This window comes from Bombus bifarius, unplaced genomic scaffold (assembly GCF_011952205.1).
Source record: "Bombus bifarius isolate JDL3187 unplaced genomic scaffold, Bbif_JDL3187 scf7180000009200, whole genome shotgun sequence".
In the NCBI taxonomy this organism is placed as follows: Eukaryota; Metazoa; Arthropoda; class Insecta; order Hymenoptera; family Apidae; genus Bombus; species Bombus bifarius.
This window is the reverse complement of record NW_022884965.1, coordinates 665,376-691,272: the sequence shown is the minus strand read 5'-3', so window position 1 is coordinate 691,272 and position 25,897 is coordinate 665,376. Positions and strand designations below refer to the sequence as shown.

At 48.8% G+C, this 25,897-nt stretch overlaps 1 protein-coding gene across 5 annotated transcripts in view; it reads left to right on the top strand.

Annotated features, from left to right (window-relative positions):
* Positions 1 to 25,897, top strand: part of LOC117214182 (four and a half LIM domains protein 2) — a 70,371-nt gene that overhangs the window by 8,576 nt on the left and 35,898 nt on the right. Inside the window, exons 1-2 of one of the 5 annotated variants that reach the window (XM_033460043.1) lie at positions 8,497 to 11,070; positions 13,653 to 13,738. In XM_033460043.1, coding sequence (XP_033315934.1) covers positions 8,512 to 11,070; positions 13,653 to 13,738 — 2,645 coding nt within the window. In that variant the 5' untranslated portion in view covers positions 8,497 to 8,511. Of the gene's footprint in view, positions 1 to 8,496; positions 11,071 to 13,652; positions 13,739 to 23,189; positions 23,285 to 23,471; positions 23,492 to 25,388 lie in introns of those variants that run through there. The other 4 variants (XM_033460048.1, XM_033460050.1, XM_033460051.1 and 1 more) reach the window with 4 other exon arrangements.

Here is a 25,897-nt window from a genome sequence, read left to right as displayed (position 1 = left end):
TTAATAAGGGTTAATTGCCCTCCGGTCAACGATGTTAGTACGCCATTGTATAATTTATGAATTACGAGCGTTCCACTCTCACTCTGCATTACACGCGCGTCATCCTCCTAAATATTCGTGGCCCTAACGTGTTGTCGGCTATATCTTAAAAGTTAATCCCTCTGCTCGTTGTTTCCGTCACAGTAAATCTGCTCGCCAGGATTTACGTTCTGCCGAGTACTCGCTGGTCGCACTTCTCTCTTTTACATAACTCTCGTGGTACGCCGTACGCCATACGCGTATCCTTTGTACCCCCACCGATGACATACGTTCGTTCACTTCTTTCTATCGTGATTTTTTACAATGTAAACAGTTCTCAAGGATTGATATTTTTACATGCACCACGTAATGTCATTCGGTCGGGTTGATCGCGATCTACGAAATCGAAAATTCGTCAACGTCAAATCGCGCCAACATTTCTTTTCCGTTCTCCTTCCTCGTCGCATGCTTTATCGCTGAATACGGCCGACTTCGTGTGTTGTAACGCGATCGATTAAATTCCTCGTTACACGCCCGATGCTCGTAATCCATGATCGCCGATCTAATTCCCCGTTATCACACACGTGCGGAACGAATTCTTCTTTGCGACGAGGAACAGCGACTACTAGTCGATGCTCGTTATTTTCGATCTCTGGTTGTCCCGATACTTCGTACACGAACGCTATAGGTTGTCGCGTGCTCAATTAAAACTCGCGTATCTAAATATAGCGGGCAAGTGGTGCGGCATTCCGATCGTGAACATTGGTTAGAAACCGACAGTGCGTACGAGAAGTTCAACGATGCGACTCATCGGTCGAATTTTAAAGAATCTGCCGGAGCGAATGATGGTTTGCTAGCAACGCCGCTAATATCGACCGTAACGCTATAGTTGCGGCGAAGCGCGTGGAATGCAACAGGAGGAATATCACCGAGTTGAATGATGGCGATATCGAGCTTCGGCCGGAAATGCGGACCGAGAGTAGGCAGCTTTTCCTGTGTCAAACGAGTCCAATTAAATCGCATCGAATAATCCCACGCGCGCGACATTCTTCGCGCGATACTTGTTCCCGTTCCAGCCAGGGAAAAGTAAAAAAAAAACTGCTCGAACGTTGGGTTAGAGATATCTGGAATAGCGTGTCGGACACGTGAGAGCGAGCACAGGTGACAGTGACCTGACAGAGCACGATCGAGCGCACAGCGTTGGACAAAAATGCATCGGAAGCCTATAAACACGTGTGACACAATCGTTGGGGAATGTCAGTGTCGGAGGGCCATAGGTCCTTTCTCGGTTTACCGTCTTCTTCGCGATCCAGTCGCGACGATGCTATTTCTCGTGTGGCAAGTTAAGTAAACGCGATCGTTAAGTAAAAAGCGCGTACGAAACCGTCTCACGAAAGATCGCTTTCTTTCGATTAATTTTGATCGAGTACGCGACTTTGTAACGATAACCATCGGGGTGTGGCTCCACTTTCCACAGTTCCTGGATATTTGAGAATTTTTCATCGATACGTGCAATATTTATTCGAACCGATCGCGGTCACCACGCAAGGTTTCGCTTTCGTCGTTGGTCGTAGGTCGCTTTTGCGCGTCGCTTTTATGAATAATGTAAGAAAGAAATGCTAATTGAAATACTTTCGAGCGCTTTGTTAACAAATCTCGAGGCGGCTCGCGCTGACGGTTCGATGAATCACGACCGATTGCTCGCGCTGAAAGCGACGCAAGCAAGAAAGGGAAAGCCCTCGTTGCAAAGAGCGGAGGGATGACGTAAAGGAACTGTGTCGATCGGCGGTTTAATCCTTCGTCGATATTTCGAGGCGATCGCCCGCGCACGATCGCGTATGAGTCAAATGTCTAATAGTGAACGGGAGGAGCGAAAGCAAGAGGGAGGGAGGACATGGGAGCAATATCGAGGGAAAGGGAGGCAAGAAACGGTGCGAGAGTCATGTAGATTAAAAGGACGGGCGCAAAAACCGATCGAAGAAAGATGCTGTGTAACGTTGCAGTTGGCACGTCGCCATTCTCCCTTTTCTTCCTTTTTTCCCTTTCCCTTTGGCTCGCCCAAAATTTACGACGTGTGCTGAAAAATATCAATCCCGCGAGAATGGAATTCTTATCTCGCGCCGCGATACCGGCCACTATCGGAAAATGGCTCCGCTCCGTGACTTTTTTTTTTACAACGATTTTGTATTTCTCCTTTTTTTTCTTTTTTTTTATCTATATCAGGCTTCGCCGTATTTTCGACTGGATGATCTCGCCGAGACTCGAGCGCTCTCGAGAATCCTGTAAATTTCGCTTTCGATCGTATACGAGGATCGAGATTCTCGATCTTTGCACGAATAGGTCGAAGGAGTGGATTGCCATGCCGTGAGCGTAGAGACGAAATAAAGGTCGTCGTGACCAGACACGAATTATTTATGTCTTAAATTGAACGGCCAAATGACGCCACTTCCGCGCGGGTGACATCATATCGTCGATGCTCAATGTCAGCGTTCATTTACACCGGTTCCTTGATGAAATTACGAACGTGACGGAGTATTCCAGAATCTGGGACGGTTTGTGGCATTTTTTTTTTTTTTCTCTCTCTCGATGACGATATGGCGAGTCCGACGTAGGAAAAAATACAGACGTCGGATATTAGCTAGGATTATCTTTTCGCAATTGTCACTCTTGTTTTGAGCGTAGCGATGCAATTGTAACCGCAACTATGCAACGAAGACGTCTATCGCTTGTGTTCCTACGCGTTACCGATTGCAAGGAAAGTTATTCGGAGTTAACGTATAGATATTCGATGACGAAGAGAAAAGCTATTTCGCGAAATATCAGCATTGTGGTCGGCTTCACGTCAGGACGCGATACGCAGAAAATAGTTTATCAGAAACAGCTGGAAATGGGTGGTAACTCTCGCAGCTTGACGCTCGTTTCCCGTATTTGTTCCGCAACTTCTCCAAAGCAACAACTTTGTACTCTTCGTCTCTGCATCGAATATACCAACTAACGTGCGTTAGCGTAATTCCAATCGAGATATACGTTATGCGGGATTCAGGCCGTTATCGAATTTCGATAATTCGTAGCATTAGGACGATTTACTTTCAGCGGCTTCTTTAAAGAGCAAGGCTATCGTTGGACACGATGACGTAAGGTGTAATCTGCACGAAAATCGTTCCCGCTTCCTAAATTGGAAATCAATTTTTTTATTCCACAAGTAGAACGAAATTAAATTTTTCCTACGTTAAAATATATTTATCGCGTTCAATGATAATTATATTTTGCATCGTCGAAACAGATCGCAATTTGAATCGGTTTTCAAGTTTCAAACGTTGCAGATCCCTGCAACACCGGCCTGGGATACGGTCGATGTTCATCGCAGCGGTCTTACGATCACCGGACGATGTCGCCGTTGGATTAAGCCACGATGATCGATTGATTTAGAGGCGCGCGCCGACATGGCATACGAAACTGGATTGCCTCGTTCGTTGCTTCGACTGTTACAAACATTTTCTTCGGATATATTTCGTACTGGTAATAGCTCGGCGAAGACTACAAGCAACGCGTTAACAGCATAGATCGCCATCAAGCTTTTTCGCAACGCAAACGAGTAACGGAACCGCAAGCAAAAAGCATGCCAGTTGAATAGCTAGATTCTAAGCGATCTTCGGGTTCTTCCCTGCAACCTAGAACATATTTATCAATCACTGTCTCGTCGGCGAAGCTCTACCGGAGTGAAATAAGACTCGAAGAAGTCTGAGAAAGAAAGCTCGCGAACGATCCTACGCGGTTCCGTAATTAGTCAGCGTTTCAAATAGCGTACGTTCCGTACTGGAATTCGAGATCCTGGAACTTTGCGTTTCGACGGAATGTCCGTGCAACGGTCCAGCGTTCCCCATTGAAACGAGAACGGTACAAGACCGAATGACTCACCACAGTCGTGTGTTACGATCAGACGCTGAACAATTGTGACATGCACCGCTAAATGCTTAACGGTATCCTGGTTAAATCCAATTAGAATATTTCTATCTCCCTTTGTTCGATCGTTACGGACGAATCACTCCCATGGCCGTTTCTCCGACGCTTCTCGAATACTTACGTAGTAAAGGGTTCCCCTTTACAACGAGACATTCTCCAGAGCTAAATCTACTTTTGGCACGTTGTTATTTAAGTCGTGTCAAATTCATGCCGTATTGTTCGCTACAGATCGAATCTGGGTTTCGTTTCGTCTATGGTGTATAATGGGGTCTAGGCTAGCCGATCCAGCGATCGACGATTGGCGTAGGTTAGAAGAACGCTGGAATCGGTCGCGTTTACGCGCATCGATAAACACGCGTGCGGGGTCGATTGCAAATCGTATCTATTGTCGGATCGGCCTGGTATTCGCGCATTCATTAGTTGCCAGGGGAATGTGAGAACGACGCCTTAAAATCATCGGTGCTCGAATACGTCGCCCTTGAATCCGACAAGTACGTAGGCATCGCGTGCATTACATCTCAAACGGATGCCCGCATCTATTCCCGGATTAAGCACGTTTTTACGCGCCTCCAAGACACAGAGACACGCTCCGACGCGGTTTTACGCTTCGCGTTCGATCTTCCATTCTTTCTCGAATCGTCGTTAAATTCGTAACCGATCGAAGAAACCGAATCTTGGAACGATGAAGATTCTATGGAAGGTGGATGATCCTTCTGCGGTGTTCTCTTAGGAGGCTCACGATCGTTGTTGGATTATTCGTACGGCGGGGAGCGATCGAGTCTCTCCGTGACACAGATAATCGAAGAGTAAGCCGTCGATTCGACGGATATCCTCGGTCTCACCATTTCGGGCGAAAAGGTCGATACGCGCGCGTAAGGCCCCGTTCACCAAGCGGTTAGACCTCTCTGTGCAAAACGGCGGGGGCGTTGTGACAGGACCTTGTCGCGGCCCACACACAGGGCTGTAGCAGCGAGTTCCACGAAAACTCCTTGTTATGAAATTTCCATTCGCGTGAAAAAGTATCCGACATCGATCACCGATGTCGAATACTCGGTGTATTTTTTGATCAATCGCTTTTTTAAAAGCGACTACGTCGCTGTTCTTTACGGGCGTCTTCATCGTCGTCGTCGAGTCCTCGATATATTTTAAGTATACGCTCCTGCATGGTCTCGCAAACAGGCAAAGATATTTAATTATCGATCTTCGACCGACTTTTTCAAAGGATCACGTGTAGGAGGAAGCAGAAGAGGAGGCGTGGGTATACAGTCGTTTCCGTCGACCATCAAAGAAGATGCATAAAGCGACGGCCTTGATTTCTCGTTCATGCGTACGGAAAGATCGCTCGTGAAATCGATCGCGTTCATAGCCTTTAGCCTAGATAACCAAGACCGATATGCTCCTTCTTCTCTTAGTGGCGGGCTTCTTTCTCTCCCACTCTCTCTCTCTCTCTCCCTCCCCCTCCCTCTTTTGCTCTCTTTTTTTCTGGCCTCTTAATTCTTAATGCCGCGAGCACTTTTACCTTAGTTCGTCGCGGTGAAACAAAATAATTCATGGAAATCGGCCGAGCACGATTTCTGGTGGCGGCGGAGAAAAAACAAGACGCGTTCATACCTTTGCCGATTCTTCCTTGAACGAGCACGAGCGTCCCGGTTCACAGGTTTTTCGCGGTTAGAAATTCATCGAGCAATTACGGGCGAACGGAGCGCAAAGGCGGCACGTGGACCCGTTCAGCGATCGTCGCATTCTAGTTAAGATCGACGCATGAATCCAGCTCGAGTCCATGGAATCGTAAAAATCGTGGGTAGCGTTTGTTCGAACCGAAACAGGAAACAGGATGCTGGGAATAATCTTCTGTTAGACCATCTGTCCACCACTGTTTGGAAAGGACTTGGAAATATTTCGGAGCCAGACTGATCGGTCAGCTGGTTCCGACCAGCAACTGTCGTTCGTCGAAACACGCGTCGAATTGCCCAATTCCTGTATAATATTTCTACGATCGACAAATTTTTCTTCGTCTATCATTAAGAATAATCCTACGTTGATCTCAACCATCCAGCGAGATCGACCGAGATATCAGCGTGCCGTTGTCGTAAGTCATATTCTAAACGAGAGGAACGCGATACGCGAGCCACGGGCAATTGTTCAGCTGCGTGGCGTAACAGTGACAGCCCACTTAGGGGAGCCGATACGCGATTAACGAGAGATATACGAAAGCTGTTTCAGCCGGCGTGTTAAAACCCGGTCGAAAATTATCTGTCTGTGTCAATTTACAACCGAGTCGCCACCCATGCGCAATAAATCCGACTGCGTTATAAATTATAACGCGGGAACGGTAATCGGCGGAGAATATGCCACGATATTTTACCCCTGCACGTTCGGGGCTGGCATTGTCTCGAACTTAACGTCTCCTCGTTTAAGTAGAATTATCCTGTCTCATTAAACAAGGATCAAGCGTCCCTCGAGCTGGCCGTCGCGTTGCAGTGCGAATCAACGTACCTGTCAGAACGTGATTCGCGATAAATCCGGTAACCACACCCGCGGGATCTCGCGTCCGAGAACTTATTAGACGCGCACGGACGATTTTATCGCGCGACCGAACGTTCCGCTGAGCATTTTCGTGACGCGAAAGGACTTTGCTCGCCCGTACGATCCGATGGTTTCGTTCGGTAACGATTTGCCGAGGGCGGCCGAGAAAAAACGCACACTTTTTTATTGTTTTTCAAGGATACTGTGAATCATCCAACAGGTTTTCGTTCCCCTGGTCCTGACCGAATGACCATAGCGCGTGGAGGAGATTTCCAAGGAAGGCCATGATTGTTTTTCTGCCTCTTTTTCCTGGGATTTGTGTCTTTTTCTCTTTGGTTTTCCCCCTTATTTCGATCACCTGATCATTTTTCTAAGGACTCGATGAGTCAAGCCGAAGTAACTCATTTTGCGAGTCGCTTCGATGATGCGCCCCGCTGACCATTTTCAGCTGTCATCTCTCCCTAACCCCCTTTCGAAAGAGAAAAGAAAAGATAAGAGAAAGACACCGTATCTTGCCCGTTTTTTGCCTAACGCAGCTATTAAACGACGGTGGCGCCTATCTCTGCTCGAGCTCCGAGCCGTTACGCACTCGCTCAAGTGTCGGTTAAACCACGACGCACTGTCATTAGGAGCTGCTGCGGTCGGTGACGACGTTCTTCGACTTTTTGCTAGACTTGTTCGTCGAGCAGGAATCGAGGAGGCAAAACAACGCCGAGAGTCGTTCCGATGAGAGGTCTGTGGCATGGAAAACGAGCCGATTAGGAGCGTCGATCGTCCCAGCGAAATGACTGTAATTAGACAAGCTCCACGAATGGGAGAAGAAGAAGATCCGCTCGATTTACCCGAGCATTCGATGGAACATAATCTAAACGAGCGCGCGTACATTGTACATCCCTGTCGTCGTGGTCGTTTCGCCGTAATGTGTTGCTTCCGATCGTAACACGTGTCGAAAGAAACTGAAGGTCGACGAAGGAAGGACTACGGTAGGAAAGAGAATCGAGATTCGGGTGAAAATTGGTTTGAACAGAGCGGAAAAGCTGGGAGAAGAGTCCCAGAATCCCGGTGAACTCGAGCGAGGTCGAGCTCACGTGGTCGTGTCGCGCCAGATGTGGAGGTGGAGGACGCAGAGAGGAGCCGGATTAACGGGAGAATCGAGTGGTCCGCCTCACCTCGAGGAGGACCGCAGGACGGAGGACAGCTAAGGAGGTGACGGTGCAAAGGAGAGGAGGATGCAGGAGGCAGTGAGTGGGGACGTAGAGAGCGAGGCATCTAAAGCGAAAGAGGGAGAGGAGGAAGGTGGTGGACAGGACGAGAAGGGGGAGAGGAACAACACGCTCTCCTCCGGTGCACACTCTCGTGGTGACTCCGACTGGCAAAGTGCTCGCGTTCGTGAAAGTCCACAGACGACTTTCAGGGTCGTCTGCTCCGTTCGTTCGGCCGAAGCCGGCTTCGCCTCGCGAAAAGAAGCCACCGAAAGGGATCCAAAGATACTGCTGTTTGTTGCGGTTACGAGGTGGCCGAAGCGACGAGAAGAGCTGTCTTCTCTCCACCACGATAGCGATTCGTCGATCCGCGATACCACGTTATCAAAGAATCCGATGAGATACCGAGTCTACGACGCGCGTTTTTCCCTCCCGGTCTCGTCGTCGTTGTCGTCGTCTCTGTGCCGTAACGAACGAAACCATCGCATCGAGTTTCTTTGACCGACTACCGATGTCACTCGTTGCTGAACTCTGCTCGCGATAGTCGCGATTGGATAATTTCGCTGCGTGAACTGCGCCGCTGATATGTGATCGAGCTGTGCGATTTCTCCTCACAGGACTTGTCGACGAGAATATTCGCGATACGGATCGAAAGGAACCCGATTAAGTCATCGGACGCGGTAATACACGTCGCAAACTGGATTCGCGGAGAACCGTAACGGAACCTTGAAAAGTTTCCAACGTGACGCGAATCGATCGGTTCTAGTAGATACACGGTTGATATACGGTGCTGCGCACGACCATGTCGCGTCTTCTTCGTGGTTCCTCGTCGATCAAGGAAGGTTCCAAAGTGACCTCGTATTCCAAGGACCGTTTGCCCGACGAGCAGCAAGATCACGCGTTAAAGTCGTACAAGAACATCTCGAATCGTTACCATTTTGGCATGACGGGGCAACAGAACGACGAGGTGAGCAAGAACGGTCGAGACTATAAGGAGCACGGGAACGTAAACGCGGACTTATTGTATAAAAAGAGTAAGGAACACTTTGGCGCCTGGGACATCAAGGACATTGTACAGAACGAGAGCCTCAGGTCGAGGAAGCAGACAGATCGATTCGAGGGTTCTCGATTAACCAACGGACGATCGAAGAACGATTCCACGAGGCAGGATCGTTGCGACGATCACGAGGAGACGATGCAGCGTGACGATGGAACGAGGACGGGATCCATCGATCGCGAACATGCGGCATCGCATAGATCGAAAAAGAAAGAAAGCTGGGAAAACTCGGACGTCTCGAAAGCTACGTCGAAGCTGGCTCGATCGAAATACGACGACAAAGACGACGTGCAGAGAAACGACGAGAGGGATCAGCTTCTGAAGGAGATCGAGAACTTGGCCGTCGATGGAAGATCGCCGGATCGAAGGATCAAGGCGATGATAGAGCGCTTCAAGTCTCGAGAAGAAGACAAATTGAAGTTTAGAGCGGAGCGCGATTCGCACAGTCCGGAAAAGGACGAGTACAAGTCGAAAAGTGGAGGTCGAGGCGAAGTTCAAGTAGATCGTATCAACGATCGAGAAGGTGAGCGCAGATCTGGCAGATCTAAATTGCGAGACCTGGACACGTACGAGCAGGAAGATAATAGAAATCGTTCCGTGGACCGAAGGATAGAGAAATCCAATGACTCGTTTACAGAGAGGAAAGCCGACGCGTATGGTGTGGAAAAAGCACATAGACGACCTAGAGAAATGGAAGACGACGTTTCTCGAAGGAAGAACAGTCCAAAGAGAAGAAGTTACGTTTACGATGGCAATCCGGAGGATTTCGACGTGCGAATACAGAAGTACGAGAGAGCTCTCGTAGAACCCAGAAGAGATCTAGAATCGCCTAGGCGAGTTTCGTTGAAAGATTCGGACGTCGACTTAGGGAGAAAGGACTCGTTTAAGGATCACGATCGACAGGTGACGAGAAAAAGTTCGTTTAAATCTGCTGACACGAAGAAGAGCCACTCTCGGGATAGGGAGCCCAGTTTGAGTAGGAAAACGTCCTTCAAGGACGAAGAAAACGATTTGTACAGAAAAAACTCGTTCAAGAGCCAGGACGTCGAGAAGAAATACTTCGGAAGGGAGCCGGAACACGTCTCGAGGAAGAATTCGTTGAAAGAGCAGGTCTACGACGCAAGAAGAAAAAATTCCTTCAAGGAACAAAATTCGGATTACGGGAGAATTCTGCCTAGGAATCGCGACGACGAAGAGGAGAGGAAGCGTTCGCTGAAAGGACATACCGACGGAGTCAGTAGAATCACTTTTAAAGAACACGACTTTGATTCAGGTAGAATTCACTCGTACAAGGATCAAGAGCCAGAAGTCGGCAGAGTTAGCTTCAAAGATCATTCCAGCGGCGACTTAGGTCGTAAAAATTCCTTCAAGGAGAAGACCGTCGAGTTTGGCAGAATTTCCTACAAAGATCGTAACGACGATGCGGATCGAAGACCTGTCCACAAAGGCCAGGATAACGAGCCGAGTAAAGTATCTTTTCGAAACTTGGACGAGCCAAGGAGAAGGCACTCTCCTAATGGACGATACGTCGAATTTGGCAGCGTGTCGTTCCAGACCCAAGACGACGAGACCCGAACGAGCCCCCTAAACGATCAGGATTACGATTTGGAAAGAGACACCTCGTTGAAGAGGCGAACGTCTTCGAGGAGCAAAAATCACGAGGCCGTCGATAAAAGATCGAACAGACATTCCAGACCGTTGACACCGCCGAAACGGGACGAACCGAAAGCGGAGTGTCGAAAGGATGCCAAGGACCGCGAGGAATTCGATTCCAAGTCGTGGCACGAGAGCAACCGGATTTTCGCCGCCAAGTATTTCCGAGAGAACAGCAGATACCGTGCGAATCCGGAGGGTCGTTCGGAGATCGACCGAGATCCCTCTCCCGAAACGGGAATTCAAGAATTCCATGGGAGAAAACAGTCGAACGAAGGATTCGGCAACGAGATAGAGGACTCGAAACGCAGCTGCACGAAATTGGAAACGTACAGCGGCTTTGGCAACGGGGAACATCCTCGAGATCTACAGAGTAGATACACGTCGACCCACGAGAGAAACGGGGCGACGATCATCAGGATTCGAACGAGTCCGGAGACGAGCCCGGCCGAGAGGAGGCGTCGCCGTCGTCCTGTACAGGACACGTACGCGGAAAGGAGAAGGCGTTACGAGGCGGAGGACGAAGCGGACAGCGACGAAGACGAGGAGGAGAATGATCGTCGACAGAGAGGGTCGACGCGCGGAGACGGCTTTATACCAGGGAGAGGCGTTTCTACACCTTCGAGAAGAGTCTGGAATTACCGCGAAGGGGTATGGCATTTTCATGAGTCAATTGCGTTCGATCAGTCCTTTATGGTTCAGAAGCGAGAAGCTATATTCATAAATCGATGGAGAAGATGAAAGCGAGATGATTCTCGTAACGGTTTCGAAAGCTGAGGCGAATCGGAGTGCTGCACGCTGGTAATCGACCGGCGCAGCGAGGAATTTTGTTTTTCTGATTTTCACCGGGCGACGCGCCGCTGGACGGAATCAGTACGTGCCGAGTGTGTTGGTGGATCGTTGGAAGGTGCGAACGTTTTCTTGCCGTGTTTCACGCGATTTGCTCTTGTTGACGATCGGTCGTTAGTCGTGGTTCGCTCCTGCCACGATTTTGTATCGCGATTTCTTTTTCCTTCACGCCATACGTTAACTATACGGCGGTACCATCCACGTTACTTCCTAGATAGTTGTATGCATGCTTTTATTATATCTACGCACAACTACACGAGAGCTCGTTGAACGTTCAACGGACATGTATGAAATAAGTGAAAGTAATTATGAGAGCAATTACCGACTTATCTTTATGGAATTATTAGATGCGTATATATGAACGAGTACATGTAGAAAGTTTTGATTAAATTTTTAGTTGACCAGTGAAATTTTTTGATTCCAAACCAACCCCAATACGCCTCTGTTCTTTCGAACATCTTCTTGCCGCTTGCAACGCTAATTCTATGCTGTCGACGCGACGTCACCGCTACGATATCGAGGGAATAACGAGCGCTCGAAGACGCAAAAATCTGGGCTGGCTGTTAAGTCAATCAGGGTGAAAGCAAACCCATCCGCTGCTTTATCCGTCAACGCTTGTTAATCCTTTAATTAATCCACTCCGTTACTCGGCTATTTAGTCTTTCTTCGAGCACGGATACCGCTCGCCACGGGCTAAGACGTGAACTTTCTCGAGTCAAAGTTGGTCAGAACGGTCGCGGAGCGCAATTAGTCTGAGCGAAAATTACACCGCTTGGATTTTTTCGCGCGCGAGCGAGTTATCCATCCAGTCGGTCGGAGGGTTAACGGTCTGTCATTCAGTCGGCTTAACGCAAGTTTTCAATGTCCTTACGTAATTCCACCATCTATTGGCTAACACGTCATGGAAATGTCAGCGAACCGCCTACAAGTGGAATGGTCGCGCGGCGTGTAGGACACGTACGCAGCCGTACGGATCACATCTTTCCTCGAGCCGTGTTCGCAACCGCCGCGTTAAAAACGCCAAGCCTTTGTCCATATAATCGACGATCGTCAATCATCGTCGTTAACGATGGAAGTCGATAGAATCGCGACGACCGAAGCGACCTCGCTTACCAAGCTGTTAACCGCGCTATAAACGGACGAGGAGTCAACGACATGCGCTCTGTGCGTGGACGAAATAACGACAACGTACGGACGTTGACGAGGAATTTACATGATCACCGAGGATCTCGTTCTGTACGTTCCTGAAATCGTTTTTTTTCTTCGCTCGAAAAATGATCTAATCGTCTGCCTTTTGGCGTATGATTCAGCGTCGAAAACGAGACGCGAGCCCAGCACACTCGAGGAAAACAACTCGAGCTCGACTCGACTCGAGATTAAAATGTCCGACGGTGCTTGAAAGAACGGCTGCATAAATCAAACGCGGCAAGGTACGCGCGCTCGGTTTTCAGGTGATTTCCAGTTAGTAGTGCGAGCTCCGGAGAAAAAACGAGTACCCGGTCCTTTCACTCGTGAGTCAGGACGAAAAATATGTTAATTAGGCGACGCGCGTTCGCTCAGGGATCATTATTCAAGATTCCTATATATAGACAGCTAGAGACACATCGGCTTACATATTTTCCATGGCGCGTTACTTGTCTACTCGATATTTGGCGATGCCAGTGCCGCGACCTGTTTCACGTGGGCGGACCGACCATATATGCCGGCCGGAAGGTTCTTGAACGCATCCAACGCGCTTCGAGCTTTCCATCGTCGTTGCTTCCCTTTATCTCCGCTTCGTAAACGTTCGCGACGACGCGTTTGGAAGCTGCCGCGCCGCGTCCAAATGTCACCCAACGATTCTTTAAAGCCGACAACGTGGGAGAGCCCGCGTGTAACGTCTTAAAAGGCAAACTCCTCCGATTTGCCGGGAAATCTCAGACGATCGTTCGCTTTTGGAAGTACGGCTACGCGCTGTGGATACGCGTTGTCACGAACAACGACCAGCCGCGCGATTAAAAACTTTTCCCAATTACAAGACTCGCGACTCCGACCTTGTCCCGCTTCGGACGTAATTAACGAACGCGTCACGATCGTGCGAGAGGATGACGCGCTTGTCTTTCATGCTCTTAACTCTTTCCTTTTCCTATTTTTTTTATTTATTCTTTACGATCGAGGGAGCAACGTATCGCTGTTAGATCGCAGCGTCGATTCGTAGCCGAATAGAGGTATCATTGAACGACGCCGTAGGCGACTGACATTTACAAAGATGATCCAGACCTTTCACCATTTTGCAATTAACGCGACCTTATCGCAACAACTATCATTTTTATCGGATATTGTTAGATTCGCCGTGATTGCGATATGTAAAAAACGAAAATGTATTTTTATTTGTTTGATCGTAGGGTGTCCTGATCACGGACGTCGAAGAGGGGCAACCTTGTCTACAATGCGGAGATACGTGTTCAGGATTCTCGCCGCACACGTGGAGGTAAGTGTCGAAACGTTTTTGATACCGTTGCGTTCAGTAGTTCACCGCGATATCCTTTATCGTCCTTTTAAAAAAAAACCTTAGTTCACCTTGCTTTCTGCGAAGATGAGAAGAAGGAAACGAGCTTCCGTAAACCTTGATGGCATTTAAGCGAATCGGCGTTCCCTCTCCAACGGCGTATTCGTAACGCTGACACACTTTGATGTCAAAGTCTTCGAGTTTCTCACGTCTGTTGACACTTGCGCGCGATCCGCTCGAACGATCGATGAATCCCATCGCCTTTCAATTAGCCGTACATTGTCTAATGCGTTTCATCGATCGACGAGTTTCTCTAATCGGGATATCGGGTTGCTTATCCGGAAATAATTATCTCGTTCCATTAGTTGAAGCGACAGGGAATCGCGTCATTCTCGCGTCATTATCAAGCGAGAGGAGATCGCTTTGATCGGTAAGAAGGAGAATTGAATTCACAAAATCAACGTGATCAACGAGTCGAATAGAATATTCTCGATGAATAGGTCGAGTGGAACGGCACGAAAAAGGAAGGAAAAAAGGCGACGAAACGGGACAAAGGATCGGCACAAGATCGAATCATGGCGAAATTGTTCACCGAAACGCTTCACAACCTATCCATTATCCCAAGCGTAACTGAACAGCGATGGAATTACCAGCTAGTAATTATCCTCCGTGATTTACGGACCAGCAATGCGGTAATAGCGAATTAATTGGTCAGAGTAGCGGGGAAGGGAACCGATCTTCCTTCCAGCATCGCGGCGCTTGCAAGAGAAAGGTATGGGACACTACCTCGTGCTCGGCTGCATTTATAACCACCGAGATGGATTTACAGTTATGCCACCTATAGCCACCCGAATCCGCGCGGCCTTCGATCGTCGCTAGGCTTCTCGATTCAATTTCATTCCCCTTAGCGTGGGACGATCGTTGCGTCCCTCAGGTGCCGTGCTTCTCGGAAAAATTTTACCGATCCATTTTCGTCGAGAGCTCGTGCGTAGGAAATCCGACTGACCGTTGCTTTTCTGGACACGTTAAACGCGTGGGCGTCGTTTCTCTTTTCCTACCGCCTGCTGCCACGAATTAAGCTTGTTAGCTTGGAAAAACAAGGTCGAACGTCAGCTAGAAACGCTTGTTACAATTATTTCGACCTGGTAGCGGGTCGTAGCTCGTTTCAAAAATAAATCCTTGACATGTGGGAACGAAGAAGCGCGTCGTCATGCTCGATTCATACGCGGTAAATTTAGATAATTAAATTACGTCCCTAGATCGGTATCGCTAATGGATTCCGAGCTAGGCTTCGCCTGTGATTTCTTCTAGCCAGCAAAAGCGTTACGAAATAGATTTTTGTGCCTGACGATTGCGGATTTTGTCTACGTTCTCTCCTCGATAATCCGTTCCAGTTTCTGCGAACGAAAGACAAAGACGACGTAATTCACGTGATCGTCGTGAAAGTCTCGTAACGACTGTTATCGGAGCGATACTTTCCCCGTTTTTAGACTACAAACACGAACGAACAAAGGTGTGACTTATCGATTACCGACCTTCGTAAGCGTCGTCTTCGCCGCGACTTCCGTCCAGCAAACTTTTACTTGTTGCATGTTCCCTGATTTATTAATCATCGGCTCGGAGGCGCTGTATCGACGTCTCTGAACTTACGAAACAACGGAGACTTTGTCGTTGTCCCGCTTTCACTTAAATCCAATAAAACGCGGCGGTAGTCGGCTCTCTGGCGGCATAGTTCTAACAGAGGTCGTGCCTTTAATTTTACACGCTGCATGCGAATCGTTACCAATTCGTTTCTATCAAAGTTTACGCGCTCGACCGCACCTCCGTTTATCGAAGCGCCTACGCCTATGAACGTCGATAATTTACGCGATAAAAGCGAACGGATACGCGTCGACGAGTCGTTTGACACGCGTATTTTCGACTGTTGTTCGCCCAACGAAATCGCATAGGCGTCGACCATGTGTAAGCAAGCGTTTAACTTTTATCGATTTACGAGAGCGCGCGCGTCACTCGATGCGAAATATCGTTTGACTGATTTACCAGCCCGAGCGGATCCGAATAATCTAGCAAGCAGCTGTTTATCCAAGACAGTCGTCTCTCTTGCACTCCTTCGTGAAACGTGGAGCACGTGCTCGTATTTATAGGTTTATCAGTTGCCAAATAGCGGCTGCAGCTCGCGGAAAGCTCTCTGAATTAGGCGGATTCGCTATTCGTCGCCGATTTAATTCGCGGCTGCGTTTTAGAGACCGATAAGCGGCGCAGCCTGTATTACGCTGACTTATACAGATTTTACGAGCGTATCGCGCTTCAAACGATCCATGCCACGACAGAAGCACGTGGCCCTACTTGTGGATCGACTATTTTCCAAACATCGCCAGCGATATAATATCATAGCGGAATTAGATTGGCGTTCCTCTCCTACATATTCGGTTAGACCTGGACCAGATCTTCGACACTCTAGATCCACCACGATTCCGGGTTACGAATACGCGATTTAAGGCTAACACGCAGTTACGCTCGTTACGGTCTAAACAAGTCTCCGATTGTGAGCGTAGCAAATCCACCGAGTCATAGAACCAACAGATTAACATAGATTCCAGCGACGCGATGATGGATCGCGTTAACTCGTTACCGCGGGTCCAAATTCGAGGCGTTCTTAAAGAACAAGATTCTCTCGTCGCTGGATTTTTCTCCCGCTGTTCTTTGTCCACGCGGATTTATCTCGCGCCGTATCTCTATTTTCGTTTACTGATCGCGTCAAACGAGCCCGCTGAAAATTCTCGGTTTATTTCGAACTCTGGTTGTGATTGCTCTGACAATGTCAGCCACAGCCAACCTCGGTACATCGCTGTTTGATCGATTCTCACGAAAATCAGGTATCGCGTACGAATCACCGCAAATTCGTCGAATAGATGACTAGATAGAGACTCGAACAACTGTCTCGCTGCGAGTAGAACCGGTAAGCCTTGGCTAGTCGGTTTGATCGAACAGCAATTGCTCGAAACTCGAGTCACGCAGGCTCCCGACACACAGACGTCGATCCGCGTGTGCGTCCTCACGCACCAGAAGCCGTGAGTCATTGGCGAGCAAGCGAGTGAGTTAGCTAGCTCGCTTGCATCGCGCCTCGTCTCGCCTCGCCTCTTTCTGGCAACTCCAATACGCCACGCGTGCACGTGCTTCGGCAATATGCGCCAGTATAGGGTCGGCGAGCAGCGCACGAGTTCGTTTTCGCCTTTTGACCGTGATCGTCGTGTTTTCTCGGCACCTGTCCAGTCGAGATCAACGTTTGACCGACGCGACGTTTATCTTCTCTTCTCGACGAGGCGTGACATCTCGATTTTACGTTGACCGCTCGGAATTCTCCATCGATGTCGTCTTGACATCGCGGTATCGCGATTACGCAACTGATCAGACCGAGTGTGAGTGCGTGGGCCGATTAGAAGCTGGTCGAGTCCGGGTTCGCTGCGTGTACCTGTTGCACGACTCGTTCGTTGCTGAAACTGTGCTTCGTGAACAATCGAGAGTAGTGTATCACACGTTCCCAGTAGTGATTCGAGTCGATTTGATTTAGCGCCCTGTGTAGTCTGCTAGCTGCATACTGGCTCCGGGGAGACTGGTCTCGATGTCTCGAGATTGTTACGCGAGCGCGTGGGAGCTGGGTTTCGGTACCTGCTTTGGCGACTGCTCGACGGGCACATAGGTAAAATAGAATTGTATTTAGTAACAGCTGTGCAGCAGTCGCGTGTCGTATTAATTTCGTCCGTGGACTAGTTTACGCGGCCAGTGGCTCTGATCGATTCTAGTCAGACCAACGGGGGCACCTGTTGCTCCGCTTTACCGCGAGTCTCTTGCCTTTCGTACCGGAAATTTGAATTAAAAATTTACTTCGGGCAACGTAGAAACTCGAACCGTGCCGAATCTTTCTTTAGAAATCTACCCCTCGTAGAAAATAATCCGAACGTTTTAGAAGGAAAGACGTTTTTATGTCGACGTTGTAGTCATAAAGGCCTGTAGAATAAGTAGTCTGTGAAATATAGGCACGGTGTTCTTAGGAGTCTATGATTCATTGAAATTACAGCACCGACGATGAGCGCGTCGCAAAAGTAGCGGTACAAAAAGCAGGCGATATCTCTCAACGTTTGCGTCGCTGTAACACCATACAAGAGCCGAGAGTAACGCGCCATTATTCGCGTATAACTCGCTCGCGTACCGTTAACGTCCATTCGTGTTTCTTTTATTGCAGAGATCAGGGAACGTTGGTCCACACCACTTACGACACATCGTTTCGTCGTTGAGCCTGGTTTTAATGGTTCATTTTAGGCGGATTTCAGGATACATGATCGTTGCTTCTGGCATCGGATCGTTAATGGTTACTGGCTCTTTAGGGTCGACGACAGACCTTCATCTTGCCTCTGGTGTTGCAAGTAGCATAGTTTCAACGTGTCTATTTTTATGTAATATTTTGAATTATCTCGGCACAGAGGAAGGAATGTAGAAGTCTGCCGGCCTACTCAGCTATGCAGGCCTAGTTATTTCAAGCGGAGAACACGATGACCTATTAAAATTCGCATATCAATTTCGTCCAGTGTCCAAATTTATTCTTCTCATGACCGTCCGTCGGGCAGGACGAATAAAAATCCGCGGTTTAACGAAAAGTATCACGAGGACAGAAGCGATCGGCGAACAGGTAATGTCGAAACATGGAATGGAAAAAACGATCGTTTAACAAGGCGATTCTCCCGCGACAGAGCAGCGGCATCGTGGCGGCCGCGTTTGCTCGCGGAGCAGCGAAGCGTCCGGAATTGGCGCAACCGCGGCTTCTCGATTTGCATGCTGGAATATCGAATGACGAAATGCAGAAAGTCGCCCGTACTCGTTTCTTTTTGTTTCGCGAGATTTAACACTGCCTATTGCGCTCCGGCGTGCGGCTACTCGCGCGTTCCACCGTCTATTTTAAATCGGCCCACCTATCGCGTTTTTAAACGCTTTAAACGCTGATTTACAAGCGGCACCCACCTCCCGCAGCCGTTGCCGCTTCCGAAAACACGATAAAAGACTATTTTCAGTGCGGCCAATGCCGACGTCGTCCCTGGCCTTTTCAAAGAACTTGTCGGTTAAGTACCTTCAAAGCCGGTATGGTGCTTTTCCCGGTTAAAGTTATTTATTTTAAATTATTTTCAGAGTTTCGCTTGTCAAAACCGCGTTTCGACGCCAGATTCGAGACAGCCCCGATTAAGTTTCAAGAGAATGTTATCGACAGTTATTTAGTTGATTCCTCGCGGCAAATAAATGTTTGGTTTGCGCGTGGCGCGACATAACTGGCGCTTTGAAGTCGCGCGTCTTTCCAGCGCGCCAGTATTTTTGCTTTGATCGCTACGAATCCTCGAGGCTCGTCGAAAGACCGGCGGAAGGTGTTGATCGAGCCACGCGGTATTCCCCTTAGCGAAAATCCGAGGAAGAGGCGCATAGTTTCCTCGAACGTTCCGCGTCTTGGTATTCAGCCAATCGGATACTCTTTGCGGCCGCGTCACGTCGGTAGCACCTTTGCGCTTCCATCGGAAAACCTTGAGGACTCGCTCGATTTCTCGCGCGACTATTATTACGAACGTCCGTCCCGTCGAGTGATTCTCGCCGATAATTGCTCGGACGATTACTACGCGCGATGACACGCAGGTGCTCCGTCGCGTGTAGGACTGACAAGATGTCGGTCACCCACGCGTACCGCGCAGTGAGATCACCTTTATACTTTAACTTTCTTAGTCACGGCTGCCTCGAGAGTGTCGTCCGTTCGACCGAAAACCAGCGGCTTTTGTCGGCTCGAATACCGGAACGTCAAAACGGTTCCCGGCCAAAAACGATCGTTAACATCCAGCCACGTATTCCTCTTTCTCTGACATCATCGCTCGAAGTTCCTGGAGTTGCAGCTGTGACCAGGATGCGTTTTACTTTTCCGGATACGCGATAAACCGTTTATTGAATCGTCCTTGCGGCAATGTCGCACGCGCGCCGCGACTCCATCTCTCGTCGCTTAGTCCTCGCTCGTTTTTCCGCTAATTTACGCTACTTTCTTTGTCCGTCGTAGGCGCCAGCAAATGCTGCGCACTTATCGACATGTCCTGTCTTCAAGTTGCCTTAGCTTCCTTTTGCATCGAGTATCCGAACGAGCAACCAACTTTCCTCGCGGTCTTACGATTTCGTGGAGACTAAATCCGCCCGCGATAGGCGACTCCACGTGGTTGCGCGCAACGCGCCAACTTGACAAATCGCACGAGCCGTTCTCGGCTTCTCTGGATCGATCTTTCCTACCGTGGGACGCTTCAATTCGCAGACACGCGAGAAGATAGAGACGCAGGCGGATCGGTGACAATGCGAAGAGCGTAATAACGGGATCGCGTCGGCCGAACGACCACGGTGATTTTAATGCCCGAATTGATTTATCGCGTTACCTAGCCAAGCTGCCGCTCATCGTCGGGGAAAGTAGGATCACAGTGATCTCGTGGTCGTTCTCGAACGATGGATCTAGGAAATGGTATAGGAACCATGATCTTTTTTTATGATTAGAGTAGGGCTGGATATAGCCTCGCTTACATGATCCACCATTGCGGGGTCCAGCTCGTTAGAAACTGCTTCTGTCGGGTAACACGAGAATTCTAAAGGAAGGTAGTCAGTGACATTTCTAACAAATACAACGCACACCCTAACGTAGGGTTTTTACACCAGCTCGTGTCGAATCACTTAGCGGGATGGTCATAAGCCGCTTGGCAAATAGATCTCGGCACGAAACACTTTTTTCAAGGATCTCTTCGAGGGACGCGCTCGTCGAAGCTTTTTAGATTGACCCGCCATCGGCGCGCGAGCACCGTAGTTCGATCGGAGCACTGAATCACGAGGGAGGTTCCAGGGAGTTGGCACGAATCCGTTGTCAAAGCAAAGAAACGCGGTTTCCATGCGACACATTCCCGGATATTTATTTACGAGAACATGGACCGAGGCAAAACACGAGTGAATTCGCGATCTCTACGCGTGGAACGATCACGCGACATTCTATGTGTGTCAAAGCTCTATATTTAATATTCCGCGAGCCACCACAGGTCGGAGATGCGGCACGCGGCACGGCTATTTATTTGACTTAACCGCCTGTAAAATACCGAGAAATTTATCCGCTATAAACCGGCAATAACTCCAGCGCTGGTAAACACTTCGATAATTCACTGGACTATCTCCAGTTGCTTAAAACAAACTACTAAATTTTGAAGATCGATCGAACGGTCGTCGCATATCAAGTATAAACAAGTGCTGCTATAATCGTTAACCTGTCTTCAAAATGTTACACGACGGTAATCGTTTCTGACCGTTCTTCGAGAACTCCACTCGAACCGCGACAATCATATCCGAATCATCACGTTCGGTATTTTTATGCTTGCTCTAACGATGTAAACCTTCGTTTGCCAATCACTTCGTTAAGTCTCCTGTCTGTCGATTTTATCCGTTTCGTTGATCAAATCGAACGAAATTACTGTTCCCATCGTTCCAGATTATATCTAAGGATACTATAAAACCTTTGACTTTTTTCAAGACCTCTACTTCAGTTAAGCCGACAAGATGTCTCGTAAGATGTTTGATGGACGTTACATCTTGTCCGCGGTCGTACAACAAACGCGATATTATCGTCAGCGAATAAAGAGCGTTTACTCTCGCGCTGGAATCATATCGGCGCGATTGATCGCGTCGGTACTCGCGTGCGGTCGCTCGCTCGCTCGCTCGCATTCTGCTGGCATCTATAATATGTAAGTACGTAAGCGTAATCACGCCGCGTCGTTGTCGTCGTCGTCGTATGGGAATGCGACGCGTGGGTGAAGAAAGCACGCGAGGGATTAGAATTCCTGGCAAAAGCGTGTTCTCCTCGGTTTACATGGCTTTCTAGCGCTCAAGCCTCTCTTTGCACGGACAAATAGTGTCGAGAATTTCACTTTTTGTTCTGCGCGTTTGGGTCCACTGAACTCGTCAATGTTACATTCGTATTAGTAGCTTTAACAGTCCTTCGACTATTTCGCACAAGTTCTTCCGAGTGCATACTGAAAATTGAAAGTATCTGCTGCTACGGTTATTACGTTAAACTTATTGGAGTGATAATGGCGAACAGCAAAGAACCGTGCGATTATATAATGTATAAGATATCGGTAGCGAGCGTGGAACGATTTGAAGGATGCACGCATGGACTGCACGATGTCACGTGGAGATTTGGCTACGCGTGGCAAGAGTGTGTGTCGTGCGTGTGATATCTTTAAGAGTTTCCGATCTATTATCATTATTATTTTAGTATTATTTATTTTATCTGACTTCAACGTACGAAGATTTGCCTGCCATCCGATATTCCTACAATACCATGAAATACACGAAATACATGAATAACATCTACAAATCCTAGAACAATCCGAGATTTTCATTAACTCCGCGATTGCGACACGAGTACGCGTTAAGTAATACATCGGCAGACGCGGATAAATTTATTCTGATTAAATAAATTGAAAGACACACGGCCGACATGCCACGCGCGCGTAGGCGTTCATTCACTCGCCGATAATATTTTCTACATACCGATTGCGACATTCGTCAGAGTCGATTGCTTTGCTCGCGACAGCTACTGCCGCGACGTTTCTTTAAATCGATCCTCGTTATCGGCTGTTGAATCAACGGCACGTTGAAACAACGCGTATCTTTTCCCCCGAAGAAAGACGAAGACCGGGCGAATGCAACGTCACGGTAGCTCTGAAAGCGAAAGGGGACCCCTTGACTTTGAGAAGCCCTTTCTGAAAGTGGCGTTTCAGCTCCGAGGAAGCGATGAACGGGAGCATTATATTCCGGGACAGCGATAAATCATCGAGCGCGTAAAGCCGAGCTGCGTGCTGCTCTATCCGATCAGCTGGCATTGACAGCGCACGAGCACGAACACAAGTAACGATGGTTTGGTCGGAGAGGCAGAAGAAGAAGCTCGACGATTTCGATCCAAGTTAACAGTTACAGCGGTTAGCGAACAGTGCGTATATTCCTGCCTTCTCCGGCGGACGTGCGTGCCTTCGTGCGTGAGTGCGCGTAATATCGTCCGTTTCTCTCAACTTGTCTCGCTCGCTCTTCAACCGATCGAGCTGCGCTAAATTTAGAGTATGATCGACCGGTTGTTCGCGCTATCGGGACAAATAACCCGGCGATAAAGTCATTCGCGCGACTGGAGAACAGGCTGAAAGCCGACGCAAAGTATCGTCGTCAAAATTGCTCGCGGCCTCCACCTTCCTTCGTTAGAGCCGCTTCGCGAGTCTCCGCCGTGTCGGTGATCCTGTCGTTCGTTCGTCGAGTTTCTTTCGTTTGATCGTCTCGCGCGTAGTCTACCGGAGGTTCGCTGGTGAATCGTGTCGCATTTCCACGTGGCGAGCACGTGCATACACGCGAGATGGGCGCCAAGTGGGAGAGTTCGAGCTATACCGCTCGTGTCATTGGAAAAGAGGACTCCTCCCTTTATCACGGCAATCGGTGAGTCGACAGTCGGTTAGAGACAACGACGACACAGAGACTTTGCTAAACGCTGATAGGTTTACACGCGGCGGAATTAAGTTTGCAGAAGGATCAAGCGAAGGCTGGTCGAAAGTCGAAGGCTTGTTGCGTGGATGGGATACGTGTTTGCGTTGTGTCACGTTCTGACTTGTAAATGTACTGGCTGTCAGCCATCTCAGTAATGGAGTAAGTTTCTTTGTGATTACAACAAATAAACAGATCGCGGCTATCGTGACAGCACGCGTTCACGTTTCATCTCTGAATGTATGTTCGTTTCTCCGTGTGATCGTTTTACCGCTTCCTCGATTTTCGTCGACCCCTTCGCCTGTGCAAACCTTTTAAACGATCCAGCTCTAGAGGAGGAAAAGCGACTGCCACGGAAATTCTCGTATCGCCCAATGTTACGAAGCTCGATAATTCAATTACAAGTCTTAGCTGTAAGGATTCTTCGTATCTGAGAAACCCGACAGGTATTGCTCTTCCCGGTACTTAAACGTGACTTCCCAATTAAAGAGTTGGCGTTGTTCACCCAGACGACTGTTTGTTAAGCTGCACACGAAGCAAAGCGTCGTTATCGAGGCGTACGTTGTAACGCCGTAACGTGTTGAATTCGACGCTAAAAAACCAGAAACAAAACAAATCCAGAAAACCTGGATACGCGACAACCAGAAAAATCGTTTATGCCACTGTAGACAGGAATGAAGGCGAATGATGGAGTGCTTTCGAGAATCTGATTGTATGCAAATGCGCGTTAAACGTCCTTTTAAACGCAACTCGTTTCAAGGGACGCACGCTGGCAACGCCTCACCAAAGCCAGAGATAACGAGGTTACTTGCTCGTGATAATCTTTATCGACGAGGACACCACTGGCATTGTAGTCTCAGTCGTATTCAGCGTTCTCGTGAATACACCACGATATACATACGTCTCACGTGGCTGAAAGCGTCTTGCGTCAAGTTCGTTTCGCGAGAATCGTTCCGTCTTCTCCTTCCATAGTCGACGCGTCGTCTCCAACGATTAATTAACCGCACAGCAACGGTGTGGTTCGCGCACGAAATTCCGGCTGCGGAAAAACGCGGCTTGCGCGTTACATTCAACATCAATGACTGTAAATAACTGGCGATAAGATCTTTGAACTGCGGATTGAATTTACGACGAATGGAGGGGACGATTAGAGGCGAGGCTGGCGCGATTGCAGCTGCCAGACGCGCAGCATAGAGTCAAAGTCCGACTCAATGTCGAGCAACAAGGTTCTCTCGTCAATTGCCCAATAGCAGCCATCGTCTGTCGTTTCAGTTCGCGTATGTGCTGCGTGCAAGTTCCGATTAGAGTATTAGAGAGGCTTTCAAACGCTTTACGATATCATTAAGGCCGCTGTGTAATCGCGGCTCGATGATTCACGCGGCAAAATACAGATACTTACATCTTGTTACGAACCGAATATGCTTGAACCCAGGTATTAACCTTCCCAATGCTGTAGGTACTCGAACGATTTAGGACCTAAAGTCGAGAAGCATCTCGAAGCGTACCAATAGGATTGCGTGAAATAAAACGAGCCACTCAGACGCGTACGTGATTGAGAACACGGATCTACCGTATTGATCGGCTAGAAGGAAAAGCAGACTTTTATCTTTGAACGTAGAAACGATTGGTAGCGATGACACAGACCGCGTACGATTCCGAACAACGGTGTTCGTAATGCAAACCATCGAGCGAAGGTCACTGCGGCTTCTGTTCTCAAGCGAAACGCGATGTGCCGCGACTGGAAGACGACCAGCCAGTCGAAAGTCGCGCGTGGATCGACATGGAAGCTGGCTTAACGCGATCAGGGATTTTCAGCTGATCTTTCATACGTTCGAATCGTCGGTGTCCTCTGTTAATTCATCGTCGGCAATCGACGAGTAACACTTGTGACGTTATCGGACAAAATCGTAGGCTACGCGTTGATGATTTCTCGAGTGTGCCGTGGCTCGTTTCACGCGGAACGATCGTTACATGCATGACGCGGTGACCGAGATCGAGTCGCGATCGGGACAACGAAAAGGCTCGTAGATTCCATAACCGCATTAAGTTAATTCGATTTGCCTGCCAGGGGGATCCAATGAGACGTCGTTCAACCAACTGGCCTCGTTCAGTCGCGTTTGGTTTCAGTGTTGACGCGGCCGAAGGTCGAGCCACCTCGTGATTCTCTGAAAGCTTCTCACGAATTATTTTGTTATCTCGATACGCGGCCGTGTTTGCTTTCGAACGATAAGCCTTCTGCTCTACGAGGATCAGGGACCGCTTTATTACCGTGCGATACACTCAGTTTCTGATCGATCGTCGATTCGTCGATTCGTGTTCCGCGAGTGTTTCGGCCATGGTTTGGGACGATGGCCTCTCCGTCAAGGAGCTCACTGAGATGAGGAAGAAAACGCCGCGATTCCCCTCGCGAGAACGGAATTTCGCTATGAGAAGACGGGGAGTACGGAGAACTTTTTCTCTGAGCCTGGGCAGTGCATCTCCGCTCTCAGGCCCGCCACCCGATATTCACGAGGAGGAACGCACTGACTGCACGCACGATCAATCCTGCAACAATGACGTTTGTACACT